The sequence below is a fragment of the Brachyhypopomus gauderio genome, chromosome 13, assembly GCF_052324685.1.
Source record: "Brachyhypopomus gauderio isolate BG-103 chromosome 13, BGAUD_0.2, whole genome shotgun sequence".
In the NCBI taxonomy this organism is placed as follows: Eukaryota; Metazoa; Chordata; class Actinopteri; order Gymnotiformes; family Hypopomidae; genus Brachyhypopomus; species Brachyhypopomus gauderio.
The window spans coordinates 19,758,493-19,775,533 of NC_135223.1; the positions used below are offsets into that span (position 1 = coordinate 19,758,493).

The following is a 17,041-nucleotide window of genomic DNA, read 5'->3' on the forward strand; positions in this document are numbered from 1 at the left end:
AGTCAGATTGAAAAACTGCTTCAACAATGATTAAAGGTCAGGGAAAAGAGTAAAAATAGACTAACCATGGACATATACACATGTGTGGACTAGAGCTATAACTAACTTGCCATGCATATAGTTTTTCCATGGCAACCAAAAGACAAAGGAAGGAATATTTAGGTAGAGTCAGCAAAGCTTTCAGTGGAGCAACAAAGACTACAACCAGATGACCGCACTATAACAAATGACCCTAGGAAGAAGTGGTCATGCTTTCAGATTGACCACTTGCATGAATTTATGTATATAGACCCTTAAACGATTTCAAAATCAGTTTTTTGTCACTGCATCTTCAAGTTTGATACAGACCTGCTGGTAGAATTATGACTATGTTAGATGAACTAAATGGTGATCTGATTCAGAAATTGAAGACTATACCATTAGCAATGTAATACCATTATTTATAACATTCTGAGTCAGATTTCTTTACTCTGAAACAGACTCATTATTATCTGTATGTTACATTCAGAGCTCTTCCAAAAGTCTGAGAAGCACTTTCGATTCACACATTCAGTTTTTGATCACGCTATCCCTGTCTCTAAGGGAATCGCCGTCGCCCGCTCCCTGCTGCACTAACCTATTTGTGAGATACTGTATAGTCTCATAGGTCATTTGAACACTCATTTCTCACATTCACTCACTTGTCTCTGGAGAAAGGAGAACAGCTTGGCCAAAGTCCTTCATCTGCAGAAGAAGGATATTCCTTCAGAAACTTTAAAAAGAGCTTTAGATACGGATATGTTTGCCAAAATGACAAACATTGCAGGAAGAATGGACAAGAATGCCAAATTCATATTTAATGTACCGTTTAGTTACTAGCATACTACACTAAGTCCTTTAAAAAGTATGTGGGCTTCTATGCTGTTGGTTTGTTGCTGTGCAGTTTCTTGACAGTGTTTTGTTTAGGGTAAGGCAGGCTACACCGCCGGATTTTCCTTCTTGACATTATTCACCATGCAGTCAACACAGCCGCTAGCCTCAGGATGTGTCGCAGTGATTTAAAGGTGTGTGTTGAAGAGCTTGGCATTAGAAGCAAACCTGTAGCTAAGTCACCCAGGCTCTGTAACCCTTCAAGTGCTCATATGTCTGGCATGCCACCTCACATCCAAAAAAACACTGTACACACTCAGATGTTTATGTTTCTTCTGCTCATCACATCATTAAAAACCTGGAATGGTGCTTCTCATTTGGTCCGCAGTGTCAAAGTGTTTTACACTGAAGAGATGCAATGCACCAGTCTGTTTTTATTTCTAATAGGGAAAAGCGGATGGCAGTCAGTTTAGTGCTGTTCCTAAAGCAGGAACTGGGAGATGCTGACATGGAGACAATGAGGAAGTCCATTGTTTCAAAGACCTGCATTAAATAGCCCTTCTCTTCAGGTCAACTTTAACAACCCCTCCCCAATCTCTCCCTTTTATCGCTCTCCTTTTGACTTTCCCTTGTATGTACCTGCTCTCTCTCTCTCTCTCTCTCTCTCTCTCTCTCTCTCTCTCTCACGCACACACACACGCACACAGATAACATCTAATTATATAGGGGTCATAGTCTTTCTGTGTTTCTGGTGTGGGGACTACAGTTAGGAAAGGCACTGGTCACCTGGAGACTAGATAAGGTGCCCATCCCTCTACATCAAACATATTCAAATCCAGGCTATAAATAGCCCAACCAGGGCATGCAGCCTGTTAGTGAAGCCTGAATGGGGCTCAAATGAATTATCTGAATTTGTGTTTTATGAAACGTAAAAGGGGAAAACAAAAAACAAAAAAGAATGTGAGGAGAGGCTAAACACACTCACTGGGTGTAGTTCTGTGTTACAGACATGATTTAGGTATTTCATTATGCATAGTATGTCTTTTACTAGGGTACAAGAAATCTAGGACATCCATCAAAATGTAACCAGGGTACATTCAGAGCTATATTTATATATACATTTATATACATTTTTGGTCTGAAAACCTACAAAATCTGACCATGACAATCTTCAAGCCTTTTGATCTTTCTTTAGTGTTTAGCAGCTTTTAACATTAATCCACAACTTTCTGAAGCTTAATCTCTCTTTTTAACAACTGTATTGCTTGAAGTTCAATTCCAGAGAGCCTAAAGCAGCTTCCTTTAAATGTCCTGGAAATAAATCCCACATTTTGCCCAATAACTAATTAAACATATCTCAGTCACATTATGATTCGAAATGAAGAATTTGTGTCTTTTTGGAAGGCTAGAACGAATGAATGTCTCTCTCTAGAGCAGTGAGCGCTAGGAATGGTGATCCTCGCCTGGTTCTTGGGTGTTTGTGATGCTGACGTGACCAAACCTTGCAGCTCTCATCAGGTCCTTTGACTAATTATCTTGCAAGGTCACTGTGACCTCTGACGCACCGGTGACATTTTGAAAAGGGAGTCCATGAAACAAGGGTAAGGGACAAACATTTGCTTTATTTTGAAACTGTATCCCAACTATTTTAACATATATAATAAAAACCCGGGAAACATTACTACACAAACAGAACAGATACTGGATGGTCACTGAAGACAGAAGACGAAGACTGAAGACGAATCTAGCCAATCTATGCTGCAAACAAAAAAGGTCTTATATACAGAGTCACAGTCTCCACATTGAAATACATATATTTAAAGGTCAGATTTTCTCTGATCATCCAGCTGCTCTTTGTTAAGTTTTCTTTGACATGTCCCACTACCACCAGATGTCGTCGGCGGCGCTGCTACGTGTGCTGGCCCTCTCGCGGCCCTGCAGACGTAGCATCTCCATGACGCTCCTGGCGTAGGCGTCACGCAAGTTCAGCCCCGCCGCTGTCACGTCGGAGGCGGAGCTTCGCGTCAGACGCCGCAGCGCCTCGCCGTGACGTAGCGCCGCCTCCTTCATTTTCAGCATGAAGTAGCAGGCTGAGAAGCGGTCGTTGATGATGGCAATGGGCAGGGCGAGGATGAGGATGCCCGAGAGGATGCAGATGAAGGCCATGACCTTGCCCATGGCCGTGTCAGGCCGGATGTCGCCGTAGCCCACGGTGGTCATGGAGGTAGTGGCCCACCACCACGCACAGGGCACGTCTGTGAAGGTGGTCTCGGGCACGTCGTGCTCGATAGCGTACTCCAGTGTGGCGAAAATGGAGATGCCCACGGAGAGGAAAAGCATCAACAAACCCACCTCCTCATAGCACTGGGCAATCGTCATGCCCAAAGACTTGAGACCTGATGAACAACACATAGTGGTATTCAAACACAGCTCATATGAAGCACGTCAGAAAAAGACCAAAAGCCAAATGAAACATAAAAGGCATCACTGAAAATGAACACCATCTTCCTCAAATCATGAAAGGAAAAGAGGAGGAAAGAAATGCTCAAATACTGAATGAAGTGTGACAAAAGGCTTTTACATCCTGAACTCACCCAAAATATCACATGGAGTAAAAAAATAAATAAACGAAATAGAAAATATACTAACACCTGCATCCTGATGGCAGATTCATTATTAAAAGTTCAAGTGCTAACTGTGATTTTAAGCAGTAAAAGCAGTAGGGCTGCAGGAGAGCCAGAGAGGCACTTGTGTGCATATGTTGGACTACTTTACATCCCTCGATGGAGGACATTTATAAAAGCTGTTTAAAAACAGGATTTGGTTTCATCCTTGCACAAATAGCTTGTATTGATGTGTGAAGCTTAGGGTGAAGGTTTTATTTGAAAAAAAAGATTTAACACCATCCAAGAGATGTCTATAAATATAGGCTACACTGAACCAGCTGTTATCATTTCACACTGGCACGACACTGCATTTCTTTATTTATCTTTGTCAACCACACTGAATACATTGACAATGTGTAGGGCATTCAGAAATGGCAACTTGCCTATTTGAGACTGTGTTCATAAAACATTATATGTCTTAAATGGATAAACTTTATATAACAGTTTATGTCTCCTGTGTGTGTGTGTGCATGTGCATAAGTGTGTGTGTGTGTGTGTGTGTGTGTGTGTGTGTGTGTGTGTGTGTGTGTGTGTGTGTGTGTGTGTGTGTGTGTGTGTGTGTGTGTGTGTGTGAAATAATCAAACAGAGGAGCTGATCATACAAACATTATACTTAAATTTAGCTCTTTGAAAGACACTTAGATCTTTTGTCCTTTTATTATATAATACAGTTTACTCTTTAAACATGCAATTGTAACCAGAAAGGTATGACTAATGGGTTCAAATACTAAGTAATGTTTAAGAACTCAATGATATATTTGTCCCCCCTTTCCCCCTCTATTAGATATTAGATGTTAATACTGGATGTGTCTTTTCTGAGGTATCTCATTTGCATAAAATGTTTGGCTTGAAAGAGCTTGAAATTGAACTAAATACTCTCAAATGGAAAACCAATTACATGATAGTGACTAGTTTAGAGGAGCAGGTATTAAGTAAGTGTTGCCTGTAAACAGAGGCCATCACTCTCTTTTATGACTTTAATGTGCTTTTCTTTCTCTTTGACTTTCCCATGCATCTCAGCAGTTAGCCTCAGAGCACTCGCATTGGCCATAAGAAGACTTGACTTATCGCATGGAGTTATCACGGAGAAGTCACACTGTGGTAATAACAAATAACTTTCAGATAAACATGACTGAGTCTGCTTGGAAGCCACCAAATATCCATTCTTTTTCATTCCCTCACTCACACCATTCTATCTGACAGAGTCATCGCTGCTGTGTCTGAATAAAGCTCTCTCAACGAGGTCTGTTGAAAGATATCGCCACACAGGCTGACACATCAGACTTAACCGGCCTCTATTCATTTTTGTGTGCTTTGTGTTTCCCAGATCAGATTAGCCACTGCCAAGGACAAACACCTTCAGTGCGACGCAGAGTACAGATGTGAGAGGCACATTATTAAAATGGAAAAAACAGTAGAATGGCTGCAGGCTGCCGTTCCCTCTGTGGATTATTAGCCTAAGCTCATTCGTTAATAAAGCCACACATTTTAATATTCATTCAGAAAACAAACCTTACAATATCTCTGATAAATGTTTTAAGTGAGACGGGGTAATATTAGGATGGGTGTTATGTTATTATTTCAGAGTATCAAAACAGTGTAGGTGGAAAGAAATGAGAGCCAACTTGCTTAAGAAAATCTTGGCAAAATTACAACTGGTGTGCTGTTAAAAAAGGCAGAATTTCTTTGGCTGAACCAACCTTGGGCTCTTTCATTTTTTGAAATTCATTTCTGGATCATCATGGAAGCAAGAAGTCTTACAAACATCCATTTTTCTTCCTCTATTTCTTCTAGTCCTTAGTTCACTCGATAAATGTGAGCCCTCCTCACATAAACCCCTTCTGGTGACTCTGATACATCATTGCCTTCTGTTATTTGGGATTTTGGTACATCTGAGGCTGAAAACCTTGTTGTCCATAATATACTAGATCAAAGCTAGTTATAGCTATCTTCACACATATAGGTCTCCTTCTCCCACTCTCTATGGTTCAATGTCAAAATGGATGATTACATTTTTGTACTCTCTCTCTCTCTCTCTCTCTCTCTCTCTCTCTTCTCTCTCTCTCTCTCTCCAAATATAGCCCCACAGTTAAAGTCAATGAGTTATGACATCTCCATATGCAGGGAACACAGGGGTCTATTTTATTCTACCAAACTAAGTGTCAGTTTTCTAATAAATAACATGTTTGACACTTTCCTTTATATATATTTTAATATATATCATGATGAGTCAAGAATTCATGACTGCAGGCAATGTAACAATGATTTACATGAAACTATTAGCATTCTTTTAATCAGAATTTCACTAAAAAGGCAAGCACAAATATAAACAGATGACATACAAGATCTTATTTAGAATATATTTTACCACTAACAGAAATAAAAAATGTATGTCATAAATATATTTTATTACAAATATGGGGCAGTCATGGCCTGGTGGTTAGGGAACTGGTCTTGTGACCGGAGAGTCGTGGGTTCGATTCCCAGACCTGAGGCCATGACTGAGGTGCCCCTGAGCAAGACCCTTAACCCTCAATTGCTCACTTGTATAAAAATGAAATACAAATGTAAGTCGCTCTGGATAAGGGCATCTGCCAAATGCCATAAATGTAAAATGTAACTGTAAATACATCTGCCTCTGAAGATACCTTTCAAAGAGAAACTTATAATTAGATTTACCTTAATTTTTACTTTTTTTTAGAAGGGCCTTTCATTTGATATTTGTGACAGACAGTGATGTCAGTAACGCGTTACTTAGTAACGCGTTACTCTAATCTTACCACTTTTTTCGGTAACGAGTAATATAACGCGCTACTATTTCCAGTCCAGTAATCAGATTAAAGTTACTTATCCAAATAGCTGTGCGTTACTATTTTTATTTTCCCTAGTAAAAATATATATTTTTGCTTTCTTCTTGGCTCAGTTCTACTTTTGCGTCTGACCGTAGCGCTCGACTCCGCACGCTGCGCGCGACCCTGTGAGAGCGCGAGCCCGTTTTACAAGTCATTTTTTGCAGTGCCCTCCCGTAACGATGTGTGGTAGTATAAAGAAAACCCCTCAAAAACAGGGGAAGGAACATTTACCTGAAGAATTTTAATGTTGCACTGTGTTCCACGTTTGAAAAGTACTGGAATTTTGCCTAACGTCGCCTACTTTAAAATACTTGAAATTGTAATGGTATTTAGTTTCACAAGCTGTCTGACTGAACAGGGGTGGGTTTCCCGAAACGTTCGTAGCGCTAAGTACTTCTTAACCTCGTACGTTTCATACGAGGTTACGAAGTACTTGGCGCTACGAACGTTTCGGGAAACCCACCCCAGTTCGCTTGTATTACGTTTACAAATAAATTTACAAATAATACCGCGCAGCTACACAAATGTAATGTCAGGAGATACTGTAGCGACTACTACTCCTCACGGGGAGTCTCTTAAGTAACACGCGACTGCGCGCGCCAGGGTTGCGTTATCAATAAAGTTTCCCTCGTCGGGATTTTTGGATTAAGCAGTTTCTGCATCGGTTACCGAACCTGCTTCAATACATTGTTACTGTTAAAAATGCACTTCCAATAAAGTGAGTATTGGAAAATTTTATTTTGCTGCTGAATGTAACTACTAAAGTAACTTGTAATCTAACGTAGTTACTTTTAAAATCAAGTAATATGTAACGTAACTAAGTTACTTTTAAAAGGAGCAATCAGTAATCAGTAATCGGATTACTTTCTCAAGGTAACTTAGCCATCGCTGGTGACAGACATGTAAACTGTGATAAGATATAAGAGATGTGATAAAAGATGCGATGAATTATGTAAAGTATGAGAACATGACCTTCTCATAATTCAGGCCACAAATTATCTTCAACAGTTTGTGTTACCTGTCGAATGGCGTCCGAGTTTCAGCATCCTGAGAGACCTCATCAGCCGCAGGACTTGCACCACACGCCCCACATTCTCCAGCTCGGTGGATCCACCATGCAGGTTCTCCACCGCGAGGGTGACATAAAATGGCAGGATGGCCAACAGGTCGATGATGTTCACCACACTCCGGCTGAATTTGCATTTGTCCTTCACACACATGAACCTGAGCACCAGCTCCCCTGTGAACCACACAATGCAGATGTACTCAAGGATGTCCAAGATAGGGGCACCAAGGATAGTGAAGTCCAGGGAGATAAGAGCCATGTTCATAATGGACACCACCACAAAGAACACAGACAACGTTCCAAACATCTTCGCTGCCTTTGAGGAGTCCGGCTTCTCCATGAGGTCCCAAAGACGCTGCCGGAGGTCTTGACACAGAACACCGTTGAAGTCCTCCTCCTTACTTTCAATTGTCTCTGCCTCCCTACAAATATCCAGAGATTCCTTCATCTCTTTCCTGCGGTAATATTTCTCCCTGCAACAGTGGTCTATGCGGAGTTCATCAATGCCCCAGTATTCAATTTCTTGCAGGAAGGAGACGGCACATAGCTCCTCTCTGACATGCAGATGGCCTGTTTTGTAGAAGTTCATTATGTACTGAAAGGTCTGGGAGTTGCGGTCGAAGAAGAACTCATTTTCCAGGAAGTCTGCGTCGTCACACAGGTCTAAGGCTGAGTCTCGGCTGGACAGCGCCAGCTTGCCCAATCGTGTCTCTGGGTGAGAGGCCAACAGCTCCTGGGACAAAATGTACCGGCTCCCTCCAACATTGATGATGAAAAACTCCAGCGAATTGTCCACTGGTGGAGGAGGTTCGGTGAAGAATACACTAGAATCCAGAGACAACACTGAGGCACTGTCCTTATAGAACTCCACTGCACCTGAGACATCACGGAACATAGTGCGCTGTGTACTGTAGAGTGTCGCTACACAAAGAAAAAACCAACAAACACAAACAAACAAAATTAATATGTTAATTGAATTAGTATTCACGAGTATGCATATTTATAGAATAATCATAGAATAGAACTATCTTGATTTGTGTGTCTTACAGTATACTTAAGCAAACATACTGATGTTTGTGTTAATCTCTCTGATGAACGTTTACATCCTTTCATGTACACACGGTAGACACACAATAGAGAATCCTACATTACTATTACACATGTCCTTTCTGATGTTCCCATCAGTAGTTGAGCAAAACCCTTGATGCTTCTTCTTCCACCAGTGGTGATAGATCACACCGAGCACGGCGGCAAGAAGAAGCCTTTGGCAGTGTCCTACTTCTTTATAGCTGCTCATCGAGATTTAAATATTTTAGCTGGCCGGGCTAATTAATTGGTCTAACGTTACTATTCTTGTAATCATTAATTCTCTTTGGTAAGTTCTTCTCTATAATATTGTCACGGTGGTAATTTGTAGGTCTGAATGTTTAATCAGGTCTCATGAACTAACATTATATAGATTCCAGAGCAAATCACACACACTGCAAAGACACATGGACATACTGAAAGCTTTGGCAATATCTGGAGAACAGGTACATCATTCGATAGATTTTTAGCCACTATATTCACCCAAAATTGAGCAGTCTCACTTTCCATGTGGTTTTAGGTGCCCGATGCCATCCTCACAGTTTCTAACAAATAATTACAAGCAACATGCTGATTTTATTAGTATGCTCACAGGCGCGTGGTAATTGGTTTTATAGATGTACAGCACGTGACGGCAAAATTTCATAACTCGAATAGCATAATGATTTTACTTAATTGAGAGATAATTTAGCACGAGATTGAGCAACTTAAGATGAGTCAGTCGGGTAAAAATATTTTGTGAAGATTTATTTTGAAAATAGTGTTCAATGAAAACAATTAAAAGAATAAATTGAGAACTAAATGAGTCAGTGGTCGGATGCTTCAGAGTATCGTACTCTAAAAAAACATTTGCGTTATATGCAGTTAATCGGTACGGGGCTGCCTACGCATACGAGTCTTCACGTAGCTGCGCACTGGAGAGCGCTTTTAAAAGGGCTCCAGAGTATTGCACAGCAGACTTGACTTTTCTAGTAATAAACGTAAACTGTCGTTATATGTAGATACATAAGGTTATATTAAGACAATACAATTAAACACAAAACCAAAGCAGCATGTAATATCATGATAACTTAATATCCAGCCTACTTCATGAGAAGTCGGTGGTCAGATGAAAGGCGTTAAGATCAGAGTTCATGCTCCTCTTTGCAATTCCTCTTTTATTGCCAGGTGACAGGATATTTTGCTATGCTTATTCATCAACGTGCGGTGCATAATCCAGTGCATGGCGGGATCCCAGATCTGTTCTGAAAGAAGAGAGGCTCGAGCAGCCTGTGGATTTTAGTCGCTTCGCAGGAGTTGGGAACAGTTCTGCAGAGCCCCGCGCGCTGGCACTTCACGTGCGTTTTAAAAGGTTTGGAGCGAGGGCAAGGCACGAGCCAATCAGAGCGCTTCCATGCTGCTAGGCAACAAACTCCAGACACACAATGCATCTGAATCACATTAAAACACGATCTAGTCCACAAACTCTTCACTTTCAGCATGGACGTTTGTGTTTTAAACGCGTAGACTACATTATAATTAGCAAATACTATCAGGTACATGCTCTCCGGGACAACTGAAATGCGTACTATAAGATATTTTTGCATTAACCTTCAACACGGAGACGTTAAATAGGCCAAGCGTTGTTGTTTGAAACCATTATTTGCCTTCTGCATCTCAACCAGTCAGGGGTAAAGCTAATTAGATTAAATTTATATGAAAATACAGATACTTGTAAGATATATGGGGGTTTCTTATGAAGTTATTGTGACCAGAAAATATTTTTTAAATAAATCTTTACATTATGAGTTGTGACACCGGAATTTTAATGTTACACCGAGTTTCCTCGCATTGCAGGATGTTGGCTCTCCACTTCACAGTTGTTGCGCCAAAATTTGCGTTATTGAGATTTAATATTGTTCGTATAATAAAGCTATATTGAACAGTATCGTTTTTTTAAGCAGTGACCTAGAATAAAAGTAGGGAAAGTAGCTGCTGATCATGACCACATCCCAAGCAACCGTTGCTATGCTGCCCTCTGCTGTTGATGAGAAGAATTACCGATGATACCGCCAACTAAGTCGGAATTTCAGCTGATTTACGCGGCCTGCAAATGCTTTGTTTAACAATAGCCTAGTTTTTTTTATCGTTTGTTTTTGCGTTTTGCATTTTTTATGTTCATGAAGTATAATATATTCTGCGGATGACACATTTTACTCTTATCACCTTAAATGTGAAATTACATTTTTATGCTTTCGCAGTTTATGGTTTAACTTGAGATATACTTGAAACTTGAAAGGTACTTGACATGTAAATTGTTCAGAGATTATTAATCGTGATTTTGAGCAATCATTTAAAAAAATCTTACTATAATTTTTGTACAGGTTAATTTTATTAAAAGCAATAAACTAATAAACTATTCTCTATTATTTTAAATTGTGTATTTTATTTTGTTATAAACTATTCTCTGTTCTTATAAGAGCCCAAGGCCCTAACATATGTAGGGTCCAGACTGGTGTTAGTGTTGTTGTGCTGCACACTGGTAGTCTGACACTCGTACAGAAGAGCTGGGCCAGGTCACGTGACCGCACGCCCACACTTTTCAAACGCGCCATGTTGCTGATTATTCTCACTTGAGTTTCTCTCATCATCACCCGCCGCCTGAACACTTGTACGTTGTAAGTGCATTTTTTAAAATTAACTAAATACATTCACGGCAATAAATAGTTTAACGTTATTTCCACGCGTTTGCTTTTGTGGTGTTTTCCGCAGACCGCAAAATGAAACAAAATTATTTCGCTTATATTTGTGGGCGGGACAGTTCGTTAGCTAGATAGCTTTTTATTAGCTAGCCGTGCTAGCGTTAGTTGTTTGCGCTTTGCCACTAAAGCGTTGATAAAAAACAGGATTAAATGGTACATTTATGGTGGTGAATATTGCAAAAATGATTTAGGGACTGTGTAAAACGTGTATATTGTGCTGTTGTTGTACTTTCCGGACCAGTGTGCAGGTGAATCCGGCCAGAAGGGGCTCGCGTCCTCCGGTTAGCTCCAAGTTAGTGGCGCCAAATGAGTTTGAACCGTTAGCGCGTCGCTAGCGCCCTCACTCACTACTGCGCCGCCATTCCGCGTTAGAAACACCTCAAAGTTGCTTGAAGTGGACCGCGGCCGCTGCGCATTTCGACGGCACACTTGTTGGGGTTTGAGTGGCGGTAATGCTGAGGGTTGTATTCGCACGTCTTTAATAAACTCGGCTAGCGTGGGTTAGCTAGCTTGGTGGCTAACTCAAGTTGGCCAGCCCCTCCACGCGTTGCTATGGAGCTCGGCTAACGTGCTGTGCTAGCCGAGTGTGTTTATCTTTTGAACAATGTACTGCCCTGCAATCGTCAAGTATCTCGCACATTAATAAAATGCAAGAAGTCCTTAAAGAAATAGCTCGCTAGATATGATGGCCCCCTTTTAAAGCGCATTATGTTTATCTGGCAGTGCATGGGAAACTAAGGTGTCTCGTCCAAGACATCAGGATGGAATCAGCAGTACAAGAGGACCACACTAAAGAGGCCAATGATGCATCAAACAAAGGGGAGCAAGATGAACCATGGACACACAAACCCAAGAGCAGAATACGTATGTTCCAGTGTTTTAAAACCAACTAAAGTCTTAACTAATGTCAAATGTAACGTTCATTCATAGAAAGTTTGCCATTTTTTTTGTCTTTCCTTGTTGCAGACCAAGGAGAAATCATTGAAGGAAAACGAGAAAAGAAAACGATCCAAAGACTTGACTTGCAGATGGGCAAACCAAAAGAAAAACTGAAATTTGAGAGTATAGGAAAAGGGGACAAACTGGGAGACATTGCTCGGGTGAATCACGCTATCGGGAAGCTCAAAGCCCCACAGCTGAAACCTCTTCACAAGATTCTATATGATCGCCCAGGAGCTGTAAGCATTTTTACGTGTGACAGCATTTAGACAGCTATGCATATACATAACGCATCAACATGTCAGCAATTTTATTCCTTTACAAAATTATACAAGTTAATGTTTCAATGTGTTTTAATAGGTATCTTCACTCAGGAAACACATTCGATTGTTTAATGGCTTCCCATTTGACATTGACAGTGACCCTTACAACAAAAAGAGGGTAAAAATGACAAGGTAGATAGTTTTATCTTGGTGCTTTTCGAAGAAACGCATGGATAAAATGTATGCATGTACTAAGCATATTGAAAATTAATGCTAGTAGTGGACTTGAAGCCTGCTATTTTATTCACTGCTGGTATGTAGAATTTGTCAATCTTGAATTCTGTCTGTTTCAGGCTCCCCAAAGTACAACTCAAGACCATTTGTCAAATTCTTGATCTTGAAAGAAGTGGAATTCAAAGTGTTCTGGTTGATAGGATTATGCAGTTCCTCATAAACCCGACAAACTCGGGGAAGGTGAGAGACTTGATTTAATTTCCTTCGGGGTGTGAGACCTATATTCTCAAATTGAATAAGGATGCACATGGTTGTAAGCAAACCTTTGAATTAATGATTTGTAGTTAATTTTGTTGTTTGTGTTTCCTTGGTACACAGCCTGTAATTTTAAAAAAGAAAAAAAAGAAGAAAACTGCAAAGGATGCCAAGCGAGAGAAGAAAACAGCATCCAAGAGCAAGAAACCACAATTAGAAAGTGGAAAGTCTAAAGCAATTGTTACTGACTCTAGTAGTGATGAGGATGAAGATGATGGTGAAACTAAAAATGAAGACATTGAGAAATCATCTGTAACCGGCAGTCCAAAACATAAAGATGATAGTGACTCTGAGGAAGAGGAGGAAAAAAACATGGATTCTGATGATGGTCCTGACGAGGAGGTAAATTATAATGCAGGGATTAGATGTCATGATTACAGATTAATTGGCAAGTTGAAATTACAAACTTTGCAGCTGATACAAAGATAAATGTAATGATGAATTTCAAAATGGTTGAGTCAGAAAAGCCATGTGAACTGTGCATGACTGCCGTGAGAACACGTCCTACTTCTCCATTCAACGTGTGCAGCTTCATTTAGAAGTATTAATAAAAGTGGCACATCTTTAATTGTATTGCATTAACCAACAGATACAGCAGGACGAGTTAAGAGGACTGTAGTAATAAGCAAGGGAAATGTAGACCTGAGACCTGGGGTCTTATTGAAACACCTGACGGCTCCTTCATACCCTGCCCAACCAGCCTTGCTAACAGTGGCTGATTTGAGTGCCTGTTCCCTTAAACGAGCCACTACTCGCCCATGTCCCTTGTGTTTGGGGTGTGCTGACTGAGTTTGGCTTTGTGCTAATGTAGCATCTCTTGAGCATAAACCTTAGGAGAAAACATAGTATGCACCAATATATGTGTGAACCAGTCAGACCCCTGAGTTATAATGACACTTAGTCAGGTGTATAATGGAGCCAAATTTAAACAGCTTGTTTTAACCCATGTTTTGTGTCATGGACAGCCCACAAGAAACAAACTAGGTTGTCGTTATTTCGTGGTGTTCCGTGGCTACTCCAGATGACCCACTAGATACTGTATCTGACAACGAGTGGTCCTAGAGATGGACTGGCTTAATAAAGGATTAGTAAATATGTGGCACAGTATGTTATGAACAGAAAATCTACTATCTTTTGTATATGAAAGGGTGAATTTCTTTTAAAATTAAGTGAGTTGTGTGATTGTTTTGTTGAACTAACTCTGTGTTGTGAAGAACACAATGCTGTGGGAGCCTGTACTATATCGGACACGGCTTGCATTAGCAATGCAGCTGAAATGACAAAATAGCCAATCTTGCTTTGTGTGATGTCTTGTGCATGGTCTGAATTCATGTAAAGATGACACAGAAACTTGTTTTTGAACAGCAGAGTTCAAAGACTAAGAAAAACAGCAGTAAAAAGAAATCCACCTTGAAGAAGACGGTGAAGAAAGCTGAGGACACTTCTGACCAGTCCCTGTCAGATGATGACTCTGTTGAAGACACCAGTTTAAAAAAGGTTCAAATTAGAAACGTTCAATGACCAGGTTTTAGTGTGTGTCTTCATCAAGGCTGACGAACCTTTAACTAAAATTTGTTCTGGTATGCCCATGTTTACTGACCCATTTTATTCCTTATATGGTAAAACTAAGAAGAAGCAAGTGGCCCCGAAGAAAGTGCCAGCTAAGCCTGTTCCTAAAGCCAAAAGAGCAGACAGCAGTAGCAACAGAAAAAAAAATACTGCCCGCAAGAGCCAAGGTAAACGGCACATGCACTTTGTTTATTTATTTATTTTGGATCTTTGAAATCGGTGTGAATCAAACAGTAAAGTAAAGCTGAAGAGACTTTATGATAAATATAGTTTCTTCCGGCCCTCTTGGCAAACACATTTCAGGTCAATGTGTTGGTTTCCAGAAAAAAACAAAACTTAAGCTTAGAAAGCATATGTTGTGTACAGGCCTTGTATAAAACTGCACAGAGATTAACTCAGAGTTTCTACGTATTGGTACTGTAAGGCAGGCACTTGATTTGGAGTTTGTAACATTTAGGTAATGATGTCAATGTGTTCCTTTTTACATGGAAGCTCAACCATGTCCAATCAGAAACCTTGCTGCTTTAGCATCATTAAGTAGTGTGGCTCAAGGAGCTCAATAGAGATTTTTATTTATTTCAGTGATAAGTGAAAGCTCTGATGATGATGATGATGATGAGCCACTAATTAAAATGATTAAAAAACCACCAACGAATGAACAATTGAAAGGAGCCATCAAGGACCTCCTGAAAGATGCAAACTTGGAAGAAGTGACAATGAAGCAGATTTGCCAACAAGTATGTACTTGTACTTAAAACGCTTTATTAATCATATACACTTAATACACTTTACACTTGGAACTAGCTGAAAGAATTGTTGGCACACACAAAGTATTAATTATTTTTTTAATTCTTCCTTTCAGGTTTATGACCTATATCCTGACTTTGATTTGACAGACAGAAAAGACTTTATCAAACAGACTGTGAAGAATGTAAGTACTTTAAAGAATTGCATGTCGAACCAAATCAGATTTAACAGTTGTTCAAATACATTAGCATTTTTGTTATTTGTCCAGGCCACCTGTTTAAGAGCAAATTATAATATGTGGCAGGACCATTGAAACCTGTTCCAAAACTAGATATAAAGCAAGGGATTTTGAGACAGTCATAAGACCCCAGCACGCATGCCAAAAAGACATTGTGGTCACATCTAAATTTACGATGAAGTAAATATTTGTTTAAAATGCATAATGACAGTTACTAAAATCACAGAAAACAGCCAAAACCAGAAGATATGTGGTTAGATTCAAGTTTGATATTTTCTTTCTCATAATCCCTCTTACAAGGGAAGCAAGTCCATATAACGCATGAGAGCTGTGGCCAATGTACATTAAACTATGAAGTGAGCATCATTAATGAAAGCTCTACAAAGAGCACAGCTGCAGATCCATATTGATTGCCATCATCATAAGCCAGTTGTCTAGCTAGGAATGTGATTTGTAGCAGGTAAGAGATCCTCACATTTTTCTGATATAAACGTTTTGTCTCACAAAGGTTGCTCTTCTTTCTCTTGGCAGTTAATATCTTAAACTAACAGGAGGGAGAGAGCACTTTTTGAAGACCAGTGTAATAATGCCGGGGAACGCATAAGTGTGTACAATTTCCCCTTCAGGAAAACACTGCTCACTGTTTGCTTATATTATCTTTATTTTGATACAGAATTCTTGAATAGCTTTGCATCCTTTTTTGTATAGTTTTACATTTGGGAATATGTGTATAGTTTTGTACAGTACATGTACAAATATATGTACCTTTATACATGCATATAGTTTTACATGTGCTCTCCCAAAGAAATTTGATTTTGTCCTAAATTTTGATTCTAAAATAACTCAATGTGTTGGGCATCTGACTTGATTGACTGAATATACAGCTGATTTTCACAGAAGTGTTCATAAGTATCATTCTTCCAGTTATTTATTGGTTTTGTGTGTGTGTGTGTGTGTGTGTGTGTGTGTGTGTGTGTGTGTGTGTGTGTGTGTGTGTGTGTGTGTGTGTGTGGAAGGGGGGTATGGTTGAGCTCTTGTTTGCATTGTGCATATTTGTGAGAACACATACATATTTTGATATGCTTTCTTGATTTTGGTTGTTTTCATAGTATGTTTTGATTACTTTTTGTGGATATTGATTTGCTTGGTCTGTAGATTGCTTTTATAATGGATAGTCTAACTCCTTGGAATGTGTGTAATATACAGTCAGATTATACACTGCCATGTAAATATTTTGTCTGTTTTATTTTAATTCTTTAATAGGTATATTTTATCATCAGTGCAAGCTAATATTTTGCCTGCTTAATGTGGGTTTTTTATATATATATTTTTGTTTCAATTTTTTTTTTTTGAATGAGTTTATTCAGCAACATTATAGCATCATGTAGGATTCTCCTGTAAAGAAACCTCACATAACTAACTGAATGAATTCAAATAAAACATTTATATTGTTTTAAAATAATTGTTGTCTTTCTC

At 39.6% G+C, this 17,041-nt stretch overlaps 2 protein-coding genes across 7 annotated transcripts; one reads left to right on the plus strand and one right to left on the minus strand.

Annotated features, from left to right (window-relative positions):
- Positions 1-2,281: 2,281 nt before the first annotated feature.
- On the minus strand, positions 2,282-11,627 carry kcnv1 (potassium voltage-gated channel modifier subfamily V member 1). Of its 2 annotated transcripts, none has more exons than XM_076971561.1 (3): positions 11,499-11,627; positions 7,386-8,354; positions 2,282-3,245 (listed from the first exon to the last, which is right to left on the minus strand). In XM_076971561.1, exons 2-3 carry the CDS (start codon positions 8,326-8,328, stop codon positions 2,731-2,733), a joined length of 1,458 nt encoding a protein of 485 aa, XP_076827676.1. In that variant the 5' UTR covers positions 8,329-8,354; positions 11,499-11,627; the 3' UTR covers positions 2,282-2,730. The 2 variants fall into 2 exon arrangements, with proteins under 2 accessions (XP_076827676.1, XP_076827675.1); XM_076971560.1 differs by lacking the exon at positions 11,499-11,627 and adding an exon at positions 9,606-9,814.
- On the plus strand, positions 11,026-17,016 carry dek (DEK proto-oncogene). Of its 5 annotated transcripts, none has more exons than XM_076971566.1 (11): positions 11,026-11,176; positions 11,984-12,124; positions 12,227-12,438; positions 12,560-12,654; positions 12,816-12,936; positions 13,075-13,353; positions 14,377-14,508; positions 14,642-14,747; positions 15,163-15,317; positions 15,443-15,511; positions 16,097-17,016. In XM_076971566.1, exons 2-11 carry the CDS (start codon positions 12,022-12,024, stop codon positions 16,106-16,108), a joined length of 1,284 nt encoding a protein of 427 aa, XP_076827681.1. In that variant the 5' UTR covers positions 11,026-11,176; positions 11,984-12,021; the 3' UTR covers positions 16,109-17,016. The 5 variants fall into 5 exon arrangements, with proteins under 5 accessions (XP_076827681.1, XP_076827677.1, XP_076827680.1 ...); XM_076971562.1 differs by lacking the exon at positions 16,097-17,016 and adding an exon at positions 15,866-16,065; XM_076971565.1 differs by lacking the exon at positions 16,097-17,016 and adding an exon at positions 15,866-16,064 and having other exon boundaries at positions 14,380-14,508.
- Positions 17,017-17,041: the final 25 nt, after the last annotated feature.